Here is a 20,605-nt window from a genome sequence, read left to right as displayed (position 1 = left end):
AATATGTTGATGTATAATAACCACCTCGGCTGCGGCGACCCATAAGTGGTGAAATCGTGTGTTTGTAAATTTTTAGAATTAACTGTTAAATAGTTTCAGATGTGTATAATTGCACGTTTAGCACTGAATGGGTGATTTGGGATTCAGACCCCTTTCTTAATGTGGGCTGAAAGTTGAAGTGATACAGGTCTCAGATATGTACCACTTACACAAACCTGCCCAAGTCCAGGAGCATGAGTGTGGTGCTCACCAACCTAGATACATAATCGGGATGAGCTAGGATTCAAACAGAAAGTGGGCGACTCGCATAGTGTTAATACAGAATGAAAACAGTTCAACTATTTTGCAGAAGAGAATAATTTGTGAACGTTTTACAGGGGGGAGTATTTTCAGTTTCAGGAAGTAATTATTAAAAGTCAGATAGCGTGCTCGTGACTGTCGGTTTGTGAATGACCTCGCCACTGCAATATAACTCAATATATCTAGGTTTATTTTAATATTTGCCAACATTTGCCAACATTTGCCAACAACGGCTCGCGCTGGCTGGAGTACCATACAGGTGCATGTAGTCATTCGTAGAATGGCGTTAACTGAATAGGCTGCCGGTCTGTACCCTGAACGATATTTTGTCAAGTATTTTAAGTGATTAATAGTCATATGTTAAGATATGATACTAGTTCTGTTTGCTGTTCCTTGTCGACCTATTCGTAAATAATTTAGAGATATTATTCAAATCCGTTCGAAATACTGCCACCATTGCTTTAAGTTGTAACACGCAGTACATTTACATTACAAGAAGAACCCTAACCCAACTATGAATATAGAAACGCTTGGGATTCTATATTCTTTTCTAGATACTCTTAGTTGGGCGAGTACACCATATGCAACAAATCCACGAAGATTATGTTATAAACAAGTAACTATCTTGCCAAAACGTCATACATTATAACCATCCTCTCTTTTTTCAGTTTTTATCGTGTGTTGGAGTCCGTACTTTATATTCAACCTGTTTCAAGTGTACGGCTATGTCCCCCACACACCAACCATGGGAAAGATATCCACATTTGTTCAAAGTCTGGCCCCATTAAACTGTGCCGCTAACCCCGTCATATACGGCATCTTCAGCACACGAATCTGCAAATACTTAAGGTAAGTTGGCGGGTGATGGAGAAGTTCCTTACGACAGTGTTTAATGTTGGAATTATAGCTACCAACCTCGTACACATGGAGTGATGGTTAGAGGAGAAAAGCCATACGATTGTCCATTTCGCAGATGTGATTTTACATATTCAAATCCAAATCAGTGCATATTTTATTTTATCCAGGCTGAATCGACGAGATCGGCTTCAAAACACTAAAGATTTATAGAAGTACCTTTTAAAATTAAAGAAGGCAGAATTCTTCAATGCACGGACCGGGATTTTGCATGAACGAAATGCGTCAACTAGGATAAATAATTATATTGATCGTCTAACATTTATTAACTGAGTCGTAACCATAGGTCTCTTACTACTGTTAATTCTCTCTATAACGCTAGCACACTCTTTATATCCACCTGGGGAAACAGCGTCCAGACATTCTGTTTCATTTTATAGGTATGCATGTTGTTGATCACTGGATTGTCTGGCCCAGACTCGACTATTTACAGACCGCCACCAGAAAGCTGGAAGTGCGTCGTGAAACAACAAACAAACATGTCATAGGTGTAGACGACAGTTAGGTCAACTGACTAGCAAACCTGACTAATTTGTCTGCGTGTTATGGCAGGGGGATTTCCTACAGATTCCCTGACCCCATTTCCTGGAAATTAGTGTACAAAGTGTGCCGTTTATGCAATTAATAACAAGGATTGATCTTCGAACGGACATTCCCTGTTTGATACAGCGAACGTCATTCCAGTATTGTCTAGACACTGTTTCCTTTCGACATTTCGTGGGCTTCACAATAGCCAAATAATGGAAAGTTTATGTTTCATAATAGCATCTTATCGTTCATCATCAAATTATCTTGATGCCATCTTGGGAGACATCAATGAACCCACACAAGGAGAAGAAATGGCATCATTGAATGGAGATAGATTTCATTACTGAAAATACTGCTGACTTACACTACCTATCATAATTACACATACAAAGTGTACGTCAAATAACATTAGAATGCCAAACTACAACTCTAGATATACTAATTACTTTGACCACAACGACAACCCTTAAGTTAACGGCCATCTTGTAAAAGCTACTGTATGAAGACGCCACAAAGATTGTTATTTGTAACGGGATTGACATGAACCGTCAGAGCTAAAGACCAGGCAAGATGGTTTTCGTGTTTTGAGGACTTAATGAGAATGTCCTACAGAAATAATTCTTGATCAATTTGACGGCCCGGGCCATTTCCATGATGACTCTTAAACCCCCGGTAAGTGTCTGGGACCAGGAGGAAGATCTCTAATAATGTTTCTAGGACTTACCCCTTGGGGGCATCAGGCGGACCACAGAAGAAAGCATAGACAATAAGGCTATCTTTTCTCCATGCTTAGACAATCACTAAATTAACTACGGCTGACGGTGTAAGCGGGTTTGGGGCCTTGTTAAAAGCGTTTTCATTTCGTCAAGACAATAGTGCTTGTTCCAGTTTTTCCCTTCACTGATGTTGGGATTTATGACAAGCAATTACTGAAAGCAAACTTGGACTGTCTGTGACAAAGGGATTGCGTCGTTCCTTGTCAGTGTTCAGCGATGTGTCCTTCTTAAGTGACCCGTCTATATTGACATACCATTCGATGTATAGTTAAGATGTCAGCGCTGCTATAACGTGATCCAGGAGGGTGTAGACAGCTGCTGTGTGTCAACTTATTCTATAAATTATGTCTAGTCCAGTCCCTTCTCTTTTCACAGCAGTTAATGAAATAAGGGGGTAGTTGAGAAGCTAGCCGTTGGTTCCTAGTGCAACACGGAGGTGATAAAACATATGTTTCATTGACTGTAGAACAGGGAAATATTGATACCTGCATGTATTTCTGCAATGAGTTGTTCTCGCCATAAAGACTATATACAGAATTCTATGAGAGGGTCCTGTACACATTACTTGGTGATTCATTGTCGAATACCGTGAAAACCTGGCATTCAGAATGAGTCGTCCTTTTTCAGCCATATCGTAACTCAAATAAATGAATAGATAAATATATGAATAAATGACGTTAAACTAACTTGACTATCACAAAATTGGATATTCGACAATGAATATATATATATATATATATATATTGCATAGATAAATAAAAACAGAATGCCTTTTTCTCCAACATGTTTCGTTCTTTACTCTTCAGGGAGATTGTAGCGGTTACAGTATGACGTCATTACATATATATTGTGACGTCATAATAGGGACAACATTCTAGAGCGACAAGGTCACAGCTTGCAATGGTTTAACATTGGTTTGTACTTGTCTATGAAGTAGTGTTCTTTTAAAATTCGTTTTACTTTGTCCGAATTTTGAACTTGATAAAAAGGAAATATTGTAAATTTAACATCGTTTTCTTTCGCACAGACATCTAGATGTTCACTCAGTGGGATACATCGGGTTTCAGGACACTTTATTTGTTGTTTGTGGACACGAACCCGGGCTCTTAAATTTTCTGATTGACCAATATACTGTTCATTACAGCCTGTGCATGTTATGACATATATTATGTTTTTGCAAGAGCAGTCAAAATTCTGTTTTACATAGAATTCTCCGTGTCTCGTGAAAGTTACAGAGTGTCCTTCAACAATATGTCGACACGTTCCACAGTTACCTCTGTTGCATCTAGACACAGTAGGATTTGATAAATTCTGTTTATTTGAAATAAATTTGGCTTTTGTTAGTATCTTTTTAAGATTCTGATTTTGTCTTTTGCTATTTATTATTTTTCTAGATTTCAGAATTTCAGCTCTAGAATGTTGTCCCTATTATGACGTCACAATATATATGTAATGACGTCATACTGTAACCGCTACAATCTCCCTGAAGAGTAAAGAACGAAACATGTTGGAGAAAAAGGCATTCTGTTTTTATTTATCTATGCAATATTTATGACTGAACACCAGTACTACTTTGGACATTTTGTGCGTATATATATATATATACAGTTAACCCCCTGGGTGCCACAGGGACATATATGTCCTTCCCCTTCAACCCTCACTTTGAAGTCCAATAAAAATCAAAATATCACACGCACACAAATACACTTCGCAGTTTCGAATTCTGCGGGAAATTTCCTGTTCCTTGATACCATCCACTATTATTTTAGACAAAGCTAAAGTGATGAAAATGACCTTTCAAAATAGGCTTTATCGAAAATGTCGCCATTTTTGACACAGTACGAAATAGCAATTCACAGCGTAATTTCCTGTATGTTTTGAAATGTGAAAATCGGATAATTACTGGGAGTATTGAATTTCAAAAATAACATATTCATGATCACTGATATCAGTTTTACATGAAATCGCTAATGATAATTCTGAAACGTTGCCGATAAATCTAGAATCGGTTGGGATGTTTTCGACAATACACTTACACGAACGCCGTAGAGCGCTTTCCGCCATATTGGATAGTGTTTACAAAATCACGTTTCGCGAAGGCCGGAATTGAGACGCCGATTACATCATTTATATTTCATATTCAGCTTCGAAAAATGCATCACTGAATTCCCCATACATTTTAGAATCAAATTGCAACTGGTCTTTGTCACCAATACCAACTGTCTAGATAAAATGAGACGAAACATATGGGGTGTGAAAACGAACGCTGTGCTCGAAAGGCTGCGCTGGTTCGAAATGTAAACAAAGACAAATTCCAATTTTACACTGCGTAGCATTTTCTGAAACTTTCCAACATTCATCCGTTTATTCATTGCTTGCAATGGCTCAATACCTTTGTGATATGCATGGAAAGAGTATCGTAGCAAGAAATAGGAAATTATAAATATATACAATGCAATGATTTGATAATTCATAAGAAATTGTCAAAATTTCCGTGCAGCGTGACACAAAATCACGCAGAACGACAACTGTAATTATCTGCATTTCTGGCTTCTTCTCCTACTTATAATGAAAACGATAAAAACATATAACAATACACAGATAGTCAGAATCATTATGATTACTTACATCTCATATTTATGTACAAACGATCCCTGAATCAATGGAAGGGTCCTCGCAAAATCCTGTGTACCCTTGTCAGCAAAGCCGCCATTTTGTAAGAAATCGATCATCGGTAGTGATGTCATACGTCAACACTGTTGTACATATTAGGCAATTTCTTTGAGGTGAAGGTCGGTTGAACAAGAGTAAACACAACCGCCCAATCCTTCCGATTACACTGTCAGTAATATGATGTATATTTTGCGTATAGTTCAGAAAGTTTTTCATGAAATGGACTTCAGTTTCTACATTTAGCCTTGTTCAATATCATATCACACCTGCATATAGGGTTTACAGTGTTTTATTTTTTGAAAGGTTTTGATTGTTTGAATAATAATTATATAAGAAATTGGCACATTTAGTGCAATACACCATATTCTAAACCTTTACACAAGTGTTAGAAGATCAAATGTAGCCATAACTGCAACTACTTTAGTTCCTATGATGTACAATATTCAATGCATTTGGACTAATATTGCAGTTTCATATGAACAGGTTAATGAACGGCGATTTAATTGAACCTTATAAGTAAAACTGATAATATTAATGAAAATGATTTATATATGTTATGAAATGTAAATGCACATATATTTAAAGGAATTGTCTTGTTCATGCATATTGTTGGGTTGTTTTATAGACAAAACAATGATGTATATTGATTGGCCAGGTGCGCGTTTGTCGGAAACGTTTTATGATTCACTATCATTGTATTCGATAATATAATCAACTCATATTCGATTAAAACATATTGTGATGACAGGATATCAAACTCTAACTATATTCATACGAAAATTGTTTAAAAATGTATAAACCATGTCATGTCTTAATTTGGACAAATCTTACATCAATATTCTATCATATAGTTCCATATATAAAAAGCTATGTTTTTGCATCTTTCATTGCATACTTATGAAGAGAAATAGCTACATAATCATAAACAAAGAAAATTCTTATCCTAAACAAAATAATCGGGTGTTGTGAAATATCATTTTTCATTTACGTTAAATTGATGCCAAACAAGGTGCGTGTGTTGCTCACAATAAGATACACAGTCATACCGTCTTATTGTTGATATATTCAGGACACTATCTAAATGGTAAAATCAGCCATTTTATGTTTTGTCTAAAGAGTGTTAAATTCTGACATAGAAGCCGAGACCTTTTATACAATTAATGGAAATTAGGTGAGATATATACTAATCAGCAAACCAATGTCGTCGGAAAATGCATAAAACAAGAAATGACGTCAACGAAAATGTTGTAATATTTTCAGTAATTGCGTTACATTTGAAGATATGGCTAGTACTCTGGTAATAAAATTAGTCAAAATACATCTACACAAACAGGAGAATTTGGGAATCTAAGAACTACCTTATATATCGGATAGGGCCATCCAAATCGCTATTATGTGCTTTCACATGTAGTACGTTGTCATCTTTTCTTATAAATTGTGAAACTACCAAAGCGTATCCGCTCACATTGGAGAACTTTGAATTGGAATAGTTTGGTTCATCGTGAACAAAAAAAACCGAAAATATAGCGTCCGTATCCACAACAAATTCTCTCCATGTGGTCTGAGTTACATTGACCTAGTATTGAGCATAACTGAGTTATACCCCCTTATCATTATACGTGTATTACCTCTTTGTCGTCGTTTGACGTCATAGAAGAAAATCCATTTTTGACATTTATTGCGAGTCATTTGTAATGTTGAGCGTATAACGTTATGCATAAGCACATAAACCCAATTCATATACAATTATGTCGTTCAGATATCAGGCTGTATTTTCTTCGCTCACAATTTCTGTAAAGATGCCACATTAAAAAATTCGTAGCACAGTGCTTTTATCGGTGCGCCATAAAAAGTGGAGAAATTTTTTTTAACGCATAACAAACTTTGGACAACATTTAGCAGTGTCTATTTCTCAAACCGCCGGGGTAGTTGCACTTATATTTACACCAACGGATAAGAAATTTATAATTCTACATTTCTGTGTAATTTTATAGCCGTGCGTAGATCCAGGACCACGCGAGCGCAATTCTCGCACAACGTTCACTTTTCAAACCGTATGAAAATTGGCGCCTGAAAAAAACCTCGGCATCCAGGGGGTTAAACGGATTATGTTATGTGTTATGTACATATATATAACACATAACATAATCCGTTTAACTGTAATCACTTCTCCCTGAAGATAAAAGTGAAACATGTTGGAGAAGATCCGTGTCGTGTGATTATTTCAGCAACTTCTTCTATATATATATATATATATATATATATATATATTTATTTATTTATTTAACACTAGCATGTAACAATAAAGATATTGCTAAATTCAGAAATACATTAAAAAGGGCTATACATTACCAGCAACCAAAGCTTTAAAACTCTTTAAATATATACATGTATTATTAAAGGTAGCATTTTTAAAAGATCCCTTAGGTAGTGATTTCAAATATTTATCCCCTGAGATGGAAAACAACCTTTCAATATGGACTTATGTGTATAATTTGAATGGCCAACACCATAGCATAGCCTGATGATCTCATTAAATGTAACCTTACAATCCAAGTTGGTGTAAGCTAGACTATGTAAGATATCTATATCCATATGGTTGTTCCACTTCGTTTCCATTACATGTCTGAGATAGAATCTGATCGCAGTCTTGTAATCTCTGAAATTATGAAATTAGATGTAGTGTCACAAAACTACATGTACTGCAGCAGCAGCAGCCATAACACCCCATAATGTCAACACGACGGGGTATCTGACAAAATAATAATAATACATGCGTTTATAAAACGCAGCAATTCACAAACGTGATGTGCTCTGTGTGCAAGCAGAGAGTTTATCGCTGGAACTGGTAGTCCTGATCAAACAAGTCTGTCTTTAGCTGTGATGTAAAAGAAGAGACAGTGGTAGCAGACGATGTCGTATTGGCCACAGACAAGAGGATTATACCGTACAACAATAATCTAAAATTACAAGAAACTGTTTACGTTTGTTGTTTATTTGTATACTCTAGAGCCTTTAATACTCTTGAGAAGGAACAGTTATCTGGTAGTCAGGGCGACGCAGTCTCGGACCTTGGTGCTGACATCTTGGTCGCATCCTAGGATCGATCTGTAGATACAAATTGTGATGTATTGGAAAACCTTTATAACTGATCATGCCTGTGTTTATAAAAAAGTTGACTTGTTCCTTGCATTTAAATGGTTAACAACTTAAAACATAACCATTGTGCATTTGTCAGTTATTTGCTTCATTGTTACCTGGATTGGTCAAGTCTTTCACTCACGTGTCACAGTCCCTTTATTCAAATCACTTGAAACTTACAGTCAGTGATAAAATGTGTAGACGATATAAGGACATATTACTTGTGAAATGTGTTCTGTGGAACCATAGTAACACTGTACAGCCCTACCAGGCCAGTGATTGGTATCGTTCTGCTGTATAAATCCCCACATTTTGACCCCATAATCCCCGATGATGATCCTTAATTACTGGCAATTACCAAGTCTGACTTATCACACGGGACTCAAACAGAGTCTGGAATCTCATTATACTCTGTAAAAGAAAAAACTAATATGTAATCATGTGACAAAATGAAATAAAAGACATTTTACCCGAACTAAAATCGTATCACTTGGTGATAATGTTCAGATAGGTTGGTTTCATAAACTAATTTAGGTACAATCGATCCGTCGCGGGCTCTTTCCTCCAGGTGACGCCTTTAAAGTAATCACATCCATGCCATAATAAGGCGGTTAATGGTTCTGCATTGAAGCATTTTGCTTCTCGATTAGGGTCCGGTTTGGAACTTAAAGTGTCTTCTGAAACGCTCCTTACTGCTTCTGTGACACCAGACCACTCAGTGCTCGACTGGAAGCCTTGTTACTTCCAGGTCATTCAAATGGACCATAATATTCCGTAATTTTTAGCGCTACGAAAAATAAGGTCACCTGCTCCTCAGATATTTCTTCAAACAAACTGAGACACAACATTTACTTCTTTATTGACTGGATAAATATGCTGTCGTAGAATTGTCTTTTGATAATGATATTGGTCATATGTGTGCGCCTCGCATGAAAACATTCACATGTCACCGTACAATACGAATTTCCGCTTTTTCAATTTGTGTCATTAGACACAGTGTTGTTTGCAAATAACCCACAGGTGATCATTTTGAATGTGTCGGCGGTAAGCAATCAAGATATATATCAGTATGTAATGCATATTCATTTGGGCTTTGAGAGAAGTACATGTGAAGGTGAAGCGTCTGAACACGTTTGTCAGTACAAATGATTTCCTTCCAGATACTCTACATACTCAGTCGGGATGATTGGAAATGCCTGATCTATTCAACTAAAAGCGCATCTAAGTGTTAATGGGAGACCATTCAGTGACATACACAATATGTATTATAGTCTCAAAGATCTAGTGATCCGCCTCAACAATATCCTGCTGGAAGATACAGCACGTCACGATTGAATCAGCTGGAGGGCAATCTTTGCCTTTCAATATATACTCAAGGAAGAAGTAACTGTGCTTCATACAAGTGGTATCAATGTCGGGTTATTGAAGATAACAGCATTTGTTTGAGCCAGGTCTTTTCACAACCAATTCATATGACAATCCCCATAGTGGCAACAGGTGAGATAGTGTTAGGGATGGAGCCGACAGATGGTAGAAAGCAGGAGTAACAGCGGGGCATGGCAGTACAGCATGCTACATCAGAACGTCTCAAGACGTGCGTCGGCTGGCATTGTCCTGTTGCAACGTGACGCTACGTCCCTGCAGATTGGAGAGACATCGTCTCGAACGATGATCGGTACACCATTCAAATTGCCATTAACAATGGTCAGTTGTGGTGCAACACCAGGCCTTTACTCTTCCGCCCCCAACTGACGAAGTTAAGTAAAAATAGAATGTCAGAGCTAAAGAATGTCCAGTCTTGGACAAAATAGCTGTAAAACTGATATGAATGGATCACTAAAACGTTCTCCTGGTCGCCTGATGACCCTCGATGCATCCGATTGAAACTCGGATTTATATGTGAATACACTTTACCAGTCTTGTTTTCTGAACCGCAGCAACTGTCGACACCAAACCGTATCATGCGGTGACGAGGTTAGTGTATATATAGTTTGGTATCGTTTGCGTATAAACACCAACCAAATGTGGTTGTCTGGTTGACGTGACGTCGCACTTGGATGACCAGGGCCGTTGCAATGACGTGATGTCCTAATGACGATAACGTCTCTAAAGACGACAAATGTTCTTGTAACTTTATTTTGCGCCAGTCCTGTTTGCACTGATTTTTAACATGTCCTTTGCTATCCGTAAGCGTTATTTTGACGTTGTTATGATCACCAAAACATTCATCAAAATATTTAAATATCTTAACGATCAAAACACCAATTGATGTCTTAAAAGCGGCTCAAAATCCAATGAAGCACTGTTTCCGTTGAAGCTGTGGCAAATACATTTGGGAAGCTCATTGTGTGAAATACGACAAATGTTATTTTGCAATATAACATACATAAAAGATGGATTGAACTATATTCCGCTGGTTGGTTATAATGTTCTTTGCCAGATACTTCTCACTGGGGAAAGATGTGCACACTTATTTATCTCTCTTAAACTATTATACATAGGACATTCAAGCGAAGGGGAAATTCAGCTAATACATCTACTTTCTTTGACTTTCAAAATATACACCATTATAATTATTTTCAAGGTGGCCATCTTCCTCTTTCATTTGTTACGATTTTACCCGAACATCTGCATCGACATACTTGATTCGTCTGTAATCCAGTTATTTCTCCTATATGAAGCCGGTTTATGAAACGATATCTAAAAGCACACAGCGCTCAATGACGTTATAGTATGGTTCCCAGCCGAAATTCCCCAGATCCCTTTCAAAATGGAAGTGCTTTATTCAAAGCCAGCATATGTATAACGCTATACAGAGTGCCTTGTTTTACTAAGTGGGTTTTATTAGAAAGTAGGAAATCCATCCTCAGATTGAAAGGAATTCCAATTTATTTGCCGTCTCAAGAGAGTCTTTTCGCAATGGACGTCACATCAACATCTCGGTTCTAATCTCCCGGAGAGAAAAACGTTGTCAACGAAGGGAAATAAAATACCTGTCAGGTGTTAAGTGATTAATGAAATATGTAAATTATTTAAATCTACGTGTAATGTTGAGGCTTCCGTGGAGAGATTGGTGTGCCGAGGACATAATAATTTCTTGACGAATTATTGATTTGGGAATCACATCTTGATTGAGAAAATTGTATCAGCAACGCAAAGTTCCCCTCGCATGTGTACATTAGGTTGACGGGTTTTAGAAAAAGATGTAGCTCTGTAGTGGTTGTTTGGCTACATGTGTTTTAGGGGGAAATGTAGATGTTCAATCACAAATGAAGCCGTACGTTGAAAGTGCAATTTGTCTCATGAAAGCGATTTTAAATAAGTATTTACTCTCGCTGTGCAAGGGTCACTGGGGTATTGACCATTATGCAGAGAATGAAGGATGTTTACGAAAACATGTACACTGTTTCATTCGGTAGAACGGTCAACGATCAGTTCACTGACCGGGAAGTGTCGGCCGCGGTGAACATACAGCTCCTGATGACGAGAGATCGTCTGAATGTATTGATAAACTGACTTACAGCAACAACACTGTATAGTTAGACAACAACAAACAGGACAGGGTTACAGTATCGTCAGATGAACATACCGCTCCTGATGACGAGAGATACGTTACCACAACCTTCCATTGGGAAACGCATAACATGTCTATATAGTGAAGAATGTAGTAAATGTAATTTAACATGGAAAGAATTGACTGAGCATTTCTTTTGTTAACATTTTGCACGAACTGCCAAATAAATGAATCAGTATTAACAATATTTTGGAAATCCCAAGCATAATTGCAACGACAAATGTGAATTAGTTTTATGTTTATTTTCCCATGACTTCCGTCCATTTTTATCCATTCTTTTAAGCATAAGATAATATATTTAAGGTATCTATTTTCTTCCATACTTATTAATTTACGCCAATGCGCCAATACATCCGAGTGAATCACAGTAAATATTATAACGAAAAATTGTAGTTACGACAGCAACATTTGCTGCAGTTACCATTTAAGAATGTCTTCAGTACGTGGTATTCTTAAGTACAAATGTATGATTATACTGAAAGGTTACACACACACAATCCCTGGGTAAATGGATTCATATGCGTGTACTTGTTTACTTGAAGCCATTTGGGTCGAACACGTCAAGTCGTCTCAGATCATGTCACATTGCCTCACCCTTGGACTAATGCATTCCAAATTTACCACAATTGCACACGAAATATGTTTTCAGGACGTAAAAGATATAAGATGTCTCGTGAATTTAATTTCGTCTCTTTATAGGAGTCTCCAGAGATGGATCTTCATTTCTGATTTCATGCTGTCCCACAGAGTTTAAGTCTTTCGGTCTTCGTTTCAGAAGAGTGTACGTGTTCCGGAAGTTGTCTGAACGATGGTGCCGGTGCTGCAATGACGACTCCCCGCGAGGAACGTCTGCGACGGAGTACACCAGCATGTCGGAAACAGACGATATCCGGTTGACCGCTGACCCAGGAACGTCATCACGAGTTGGCAGGGTGCCGTATGTGCGGCAAAAACTGTCGGAAGCGGACCGAGAAATCCTTTCTCTCCATGTGACGTCTCATAATATTTGAGCGAATGAAAAACGAAAAGTTTTGCAAAAAATATATATCTTTTTCCCGAAAACAAAATAACAACTTATGGTGAAAGGATCGGGACTACACTGGGTTTTTGATGTGTGTTGTAAGACCCGATCGAGGCGGCAGGAAGGGTATGTGAAATACCATTAGACACATTGACATACGCTAAAATTAGCGGATTTGTAAGTTCTTTCTACAGTTGTACCTTTGTTTTCAATGTTATATTGTCAGTACTGATAACCAATGAATAGTGACCGCCCAGTGCAATGTCCATGTCTCCAGGACCAGAGTCTCTGTGTTAGGAATGACGGCGTGAAAACTCTTTGATTACCGCAAACAGCGTTGGTCGGTCTACACATCGTGCACTTCAGGGTCTGTGGGTAGATGCAAAATAATTGATCCGATGTCCTGTAAAGCTGAAATACAGCCCGTGGCGTTAATCGGATACAGTTTTGTGCTACTACAATTACGACAAAGACCAAGAGTGACAACGGTGAAGGTCGACCTGAAGAACATCAATACAAATGACGTTCATGTATTGGGCATATTCTGCACCGATACTGCTCAGATTATTTTCATGTTCTGACAGAGACTTATGGACAAATCCTGTTGTTGTTTGTTGGGATGTATTTACACGTGCGACAGATTATATTGTTCTTGTTCTAGTTATCTTTTCTACTGAGTCCACACAGGGTCCTTTGATCATTAAATGTCATAGCAGGTGCTTGATGACACGTCGCAGAGCAACAGTGCTATCTAGCACAACAGGGCGCTGCTTCAGAACAGCACAGCAGCAGAGATCATCGAGGATGGCTGGCTACAATTACGGCAAAGACTGGCAGGAGCTGTAGTATGGCACGGCATAAAATAACAACAAATAATCAGAAGATGTCCCCCATGGTAACATATTCTGTCACAGGACTTGAGGAATACTGAATTTTCTGTCGCGACTGTTATTTCATGTTTTCGATGTGGGGTTTCGAACACTGGAAGTCAAGAGTCACACTCAGATGTGAAAATGAAGCAATAGTAGATGGCATCATTATGTTCTCCGATGTTTTATTCTGGAAAGGTGTAGGCTTGCCTGGCGTCCTGCTGGCGAACGGCGTGCTTTCGTCAGCGTTTGGCAACTTCACGGGTTTGGGGTATGATATGAGTCAGAAGACCAATGCACATTGTTCGTAAAACAATGGCACTGACGAAACAACATTTTGATGTTACCGTTTGCTGGCCGTTTGTTGTTCAAGCCGATATAGCCCGTACCCACAGCCATGATCCCTGACAGATGTCCCATAGAGTATATCTTGAGTGGTGTACAAGAGGAGTGGGGAAAACACCCTGAAATTGTAATCTGCGGATTGATGCGGACCTGTCACGCCGTTGAACCATGTCCCATTACGGATTTAAACGTTCATGTTTTACAACACACACACATGGATTTTACAGAGTTTTGTCTTTGGTTGAAGCCGGCTATCACACGTCCACAGATCACTTTAATCATTACATGCTGAGTCAAGAAAATAGATAACTGTATTGTTACGAGTTTATTCCCATATTGAAACCAACAAACAATAAAGAAATGTGATTTCATTCACAATTGAATTCTATGTTTACAACCAAGGGAAATCAGTACAGAGGTGGCAGTACAAACCCAATGGCAGAAAGCAGTGATAACAGCAATAGAGACAGTGGTGGTAATATTCACCTTGCTACAACACTGGTCTAGCATCCAAAACGCCCTATCCGGAGTGTCCAAGGTGAAAGTTGACTTCAACACAACTGCTGGTTTTCTTGTAACTTGAGATGTAATGAAATATGACGAGGGATCGAATCACGACTTTCATATAGAGAATGACTGTTCTTGAACATTCCATCATATTCTGGGTTTGACTATGCTGGAAAGGCCTTGGCGGTTGTAGTATCAAATAGTACCTTCAAGAACTCCCAGTATAAATATAGGACACCACTGACCAATACTGAATATTCACAAAATTCAGCTCGGGCAGCAATGGAAGGAATCCCTGTTATAACTATTTCTATTCATGTAACTTTAAGAAACCTTACTTGCTGACATGCCGCATTTTAATTTGAATACCCGAATATGTCTTAGCCGAATGTGTTGTGGGTTCCAAGCGTTCAACGTCATTTCCAAAACACAATGCAACAACCTGTATGATCGGGCTTGTTTGATGCACAATTTATCAATTATAACACACAACGATAATGAACAGGCTGTGGGAAGCTAAAATCTCCCCCATCCGTTTCAGGCAACGTGTATCTCCCTATAGAGGAACGTCGTTTATATTTTAGGCATATTAAATATCAATAGTATGCACAACAGTCAATTCTACATTGAGAGATTTACATGATGGCAAGGAAGTGTGTAATGTCTGTCCCATGAGTACATACTGATCACACTGCATTCAGCGAGTGTATAGACTGTAACGTGTTGAAAGACGTGCTATGTCTCAACTAGGAAGAGTGAGTGAGTGAGTTTAGTTTATAGTTTAACGCCGATTTTAGCTATATTCCAGCAATATCACGGCGGGGGACACCAGAAATGGACTTCACACATTGTACCCATGTGGGGAATCGAGCCCGGGCCTTCGGCGTGACGAGCGAACGCTTTAACCACTAGGCTACCCCATCGCCCCCCAACTTGGGAGAGGGGATTATGTATGCATGAATAACCAACACTGTAATGCATTTGCGACTGTTACACAATGCATAACTCTGCCACATAAGAGTAAAACAAACACAGTGAAGCCACATGTCATATGTTTTAACAGCGAATCCAGACAAGTCGGAGTTTTGCATTGCGACATTCGGCGCCCAGTGTCATATATAACACACAGGATAAGTACACATATATACCTGGTACGTGTGAAACTCCTAGAGCGGCTGTGACATAGACACATATATACCTGGTACGTGTGAAACTCCCAGAGCGGCTGTAACATAGACACATATATACCTGGTACGTGTGAAACTCCCAGAGCGGCTGTAACATAGACACATATATACCTGGTACGTGTGAAACTCCCAGAGCGGCTGTAACATAGACACATATATACCTGGTACGTGTGAAACTCCCAGAGCGGCTGTAACATAGACACATATATACCTGGTACGTGTGAAACTCCCAGAGCGGCTGTAACATAGACACATATAGACCTGGTACGTGTGAAACTCCCAGAGCGGCTGTAACATAGACACATATATACCTGGTACGTGTGAAACTCCCAGAGCGGCTGTAACATAGACACATATATACCTGGTACGTGTGAAACTCCCAGAGCGGCTGTAACATAGACACATATATACCTGGTACGTGTGAAACTCCCAGAGCGGCTGTAACATAGACACATATATACCTGGTACGTGTGAAACTCCCAGAGCGGCTGTAACATAGACACATATATACCTGGTACGTGTGAAACTCCCAGAGCGGCTGTAACATAGACACATATAGACCTGGTACGTGTGAAACTCCCAGAGCGGCTGTAACATAGACACATATAGACCTGGTACGTGTGAAACTCCCAGAGCGGCTGTAACATAGACACATATATACCTGGTACGTGTGAAACTCCCAGAGCGGCTGTAACATAGACACATATATACCTGGTACGTGTGAAACTCCCAGAGCGGCTGTAACATAGACACATATATACCTGGTACGTGTGAAACTCCTAGAGCGGCTGTAACATAGACACATATATACCTGGTACGTGTGAAACTCCCAGAGCGGCTGTAACATAGACACATATATACCTGGTACGTGTGAAACTCCCAGAGCGGCTGTAACATAGACACATATATACCTGGTACGTGTGAAACTCCCAGAGCGGCTGTAACATAGACACATATATACCTGGTACGTGTGAAACTCCCAGAGCGGCTGTAACATAGACACATATATACCTGGTACGTGTGAAACTCCTAGAGCGGCTGTAACATAGACACATATATACCTGGTACGTGTGAAACTCCTAGAGCGGCTGTAACATAGACACATATATACCTGGTACGTGTGAAACTCCTAGAGCGGCTGTAACATAGACACATATATACCTGGTACGTGTGAAACTCCCAGAGCGGCTGTAACATAGACACATATATACCTGGTACGTGTGAAACTCCCAGAGCGGCTGTAACATAGACACATATATACCTGGTACGTGTGAAATTCCCAGAGCGGCTGTAACATAGACACATATAGACCTGGTACATGTGAAACTCCCAGAGCGGCTGTAACATAGACACATATAGACCTGGAGCGGCTGTAACATAGACACATATAGACCTGGTACGCGTGAAACTCCCAGAGCGGCTGTAACATAGACACATATAGACCTGGTACGTGTGAAACTCCCAGAGCGGCTTGTAACATAGACACATATATACCTGGTACGTGTGAAACTCCCAGAGCGGCTGTAACATAGACACATATAGACCTGGTACGTGTGAAACTCCCAGAGCGGCTGTAACATAAGACACATATAGACCTGGTACGTGTGAAACTCCCAGAGCGGCTGTAACATAGACACATATATACCTGGTACGTGTGAAACTCCCAGAGCGGCTGTAACATAGACACATATAGACCTGGTACGTGTGAAACTCCCAGAGCGGCTGTAACATAGACACATATATACCTGGTACGTGTGAAACTCCCAGAGCGGCTGTAACATAGACACATATATACCTGGTACGTGTGAAACTCCCAGAGCGGCTGTAACATAGACACATATATACCTGGTACGTGTGAAACTCCCAGAGCGGCTGTAACATAGACACATATATACCTGGTACGTGTGAAACTCCTAGAGCGGCTGTAACATAGACACATATATACCTGGTACGTGTGAAACTCCCAGAGCGGCTGTAACATAGACACATATATACCTGGTACGTGTGAAACTCCCAGAGCGGCTGTAACATAGACACATATATACCTGGTACGTGTGAAACTCCCAGAGCGGCTGTAACATAGACACATATATACCTGGTACGTGTGAAACTCCCAGAGCGGCTGTAACATAGACACATATATACCTGGTACGCGTGAAACTCCCAGAGCGGCTGTAACATAGACACATATATACCTGGTACGTGTGAAACTCCCAGAGCGGCTGTAACATAGACACATATATACCTGGTACGTGTGAAACTCCCAGAGCGGCTGTAACATAGACACATATAGACCTGGTACGTGTGAAACTCCCAGAGCGGCTGTAACATAGACACATATATACCTGGTACGTGTGAAACTCCCAGAGCGGCTGTAACATAGACATATATACCTGGTACGTGTGAAACTCCTAGAGCGGCTGTAACATAGACACATATATACCTGGTACGTGTGAAACTCCCAGAGCGGCCGTAACATAGACACCTATATACCTGTTACGTGTGAAACTCCTAGAGCGGTTGTAACATAGACACATATATACCTGGTACGTGTGAAACTCCCAGAGCGGTTGTAACATAGACACATATAGACCTGGTACGTGTGAAACTCCCAGAGCGGCTGTAACATAGACACATATATACCTGGTACGTGTGAAACTCCCAGAGCGGCTGTAACATAGACACATATAGACAGTCTCGACAGCAATGTTGTTCTGATTCTTTGATGCTCTGTGACTTGGTCAAGATGTGTGAAAGGGAATATAGTCAGATGGCCTACGCAGCACAAGCCCCGTTGTGAATGCCTGCAGTCCGGCGATTAGATCTGTTGTCAAAGGGATAGTATTTGTACAGTCATTCTTTGGTGCAACTCAGCATGATCATTTCAACAAGCAATAGTTTGCATACTTGAAGTGTAAAGCCCAGTCAAGATATATATAACAATCTGCATGTTAGTAATCCATTTGCCTGAAGGCTTCACCACGGACATATACAGGCCTGAAGTCGTTGACTGTGGACTCCAGTATCAGTAGAAGTAGAACACATTGTCCGGCAATAGTGAAAGTGAGGATCTGTTGGTGTTTTGGTGTTTTTGGTGTTGCTCTTCAACCAGTCGGTCTACTCAACTGGTTTTGTTCTTTAGCATAGATTCAGGTTTGGACACAACAATATTTGATTCATAATAGCTTGAACTAGGTTTTACACGCGAGACAGCTTGAGGGTACTGAAGGAAGTGACAGTACAATCAGAACCAGCATCCTTCGCCTGCCAACCGAGAGAAGTGTTTCAAAACATATTTTACTGACGTTTCTTTTGAGAATAATGCAATGACGTTGGTTGTTTGTGATTTATATTGTAAACAATTATTTATTGTTGCTGAAGGGGCAACGACAATAGATATTTGTGTGGAAGACATATATTTTTACATTTTGTTGTCAACAAAAGAAAGGTGAAAAAAATAATTTCAATACTTAAATAGGATCGTATCTCTGGGAACATCACTGTGCTGGCTGTGTGGAGGGCACATTAGTTGACAGATCCCACCTTAGTGAGTGGTGCTACTCGATGCTGTAAAGATTACAACCCCTCACTCATATCTACGTTTTACCACTTGTCAGACAATAAGTGACTAAACTACTTAACTAAACGCACATGTAGAATTTATTGTAGCCAGAGGCCATAATAAAGATCTATCATATGGTCTCTGTTGTAGCGAAGCACAAACATAGCTGACAGAGTTATGTTGAACACAGAAGTGTTTGGTGTTCCCACCTGCTATAATTATGACACACACGTAACGACACCTGCATCGTTTGTGCAACATCACAGGGCAGCTCCGGGGATACACTAATGCTTAGTCCCTGAATTTATATACTATTGATAGTAACAAATAAACCCATTTAAACTGAAAAGGCGCCCTATTGAGTTGGGAGATTCTAGGGGAAATCTAGTCTTGCTTCTTTTAGGGCTTTGGCATTGCAGGGAGAACTAGGCAGAGATGTTCCTGGTTGGTTGATTGATACGAACTCACAATTCTTATGATAACCAATCAATTGTAAATAACAGTTCGGCAAAAACTGTTCAAGAAATCAGTTTCAGCATGAACCACCCATGAACTGTGGTCACGTAGAAATTTGGGCTCATTCCCACTTACCCAACTTGCTGGGGGGATTAAAAGAGATTAACAGTTACGGGTCAGTGATTGTGCAGGGTGAATTTGTTACCCCTGCTTTGGTTGTGACATAAGTTCACCCAGCACTCCAATCAGGGCCAAGAAGAGCAATCTCATGACCACCGGTGAACATATAGTTCACAAGACAAACTAAGTGAACTATATTCATACCATTTGTTACAAATTGAATTTTAATTGAGTGAACTATGCCAATGACAAGTATTATAAAGTATGGAGATTTCCTTGTTTCTCCATTGCACTATGGCAAACGTTTAAGTAAACACTCGTTTCATTCCCAATGGACGTGGCAGTCAGTACCTGGTCTACAGGGGCTGTAAGTTTAGTATCAAGAACAGGAGGGTGGAAAGTGATCATGGCCGCGAAATGTGGAACCATTTCAGAATGGAAGGTCCTAGGACAACAAATCATGTAGAAGGGTGGCATCGTAAAGTGAGTGATGTGTTTGCCGAAAGTCACTCCAACTTTTTTAAGAAGGAGCAAGCCTGGGTAGAGGCATACGTTCTACAGCAAAGAAACGGTGCCAGACGTCCACCTAGGAAGAGAAAATATACACCTGGAACTTAATTAAGCACCCCCT

At 39.6% G+C, this 20,605-nt stretch overlaps 1 protein-coding gene across 1 annotated transcript in view; it reads left to right on the top strand.

The window, feature by feature from the left end:
- LOC124253226 (cardioacceleratory peptide receptor-like) overlaps window positions 1-13,588 on the top strand; it is a 54,944-nt gene extending 41,356 nt beyond the window's left edge. Inside the window, exons 9-10 of the mRNA XM_046686949.1 lie at window positions 969-1,149; window positions 12,683-13,588. Of these exons, the coding sequence (XP_046542905.1) occupies window positions 969-1,149; window positions 12,683-12,917 (416 nt within the window). The 3' untranslated portion in view covers window positions 12,918-13,588. The remainder of the gene's footprint in view (window positions 1-968; window positions 1,150-12,682) is intronic.
- Window positions 13,589-20,605: the final 7,017 nt, after the last annotated feature.

Source organism: Haliotis rubra, unplaced genomic scaffold, assembly GCF_003918875.1.
Source record: "Haliotis rubra isolate DU_JTF1 unplaced genomic scaffold, ASM391887v1 Scf536, whole genome shotgun sequence".
Lineage (NCBI taxonomy): Eukaryota > Metazoa > Mollusca > Gastropoda > Lepetellida > Haliotidae > Haliotis > Haliotis rubra.
Note: the sequence above shows the minus strand (reverse complement) of the source record. Positions and strands in the feature narration are given on the sequence as shown.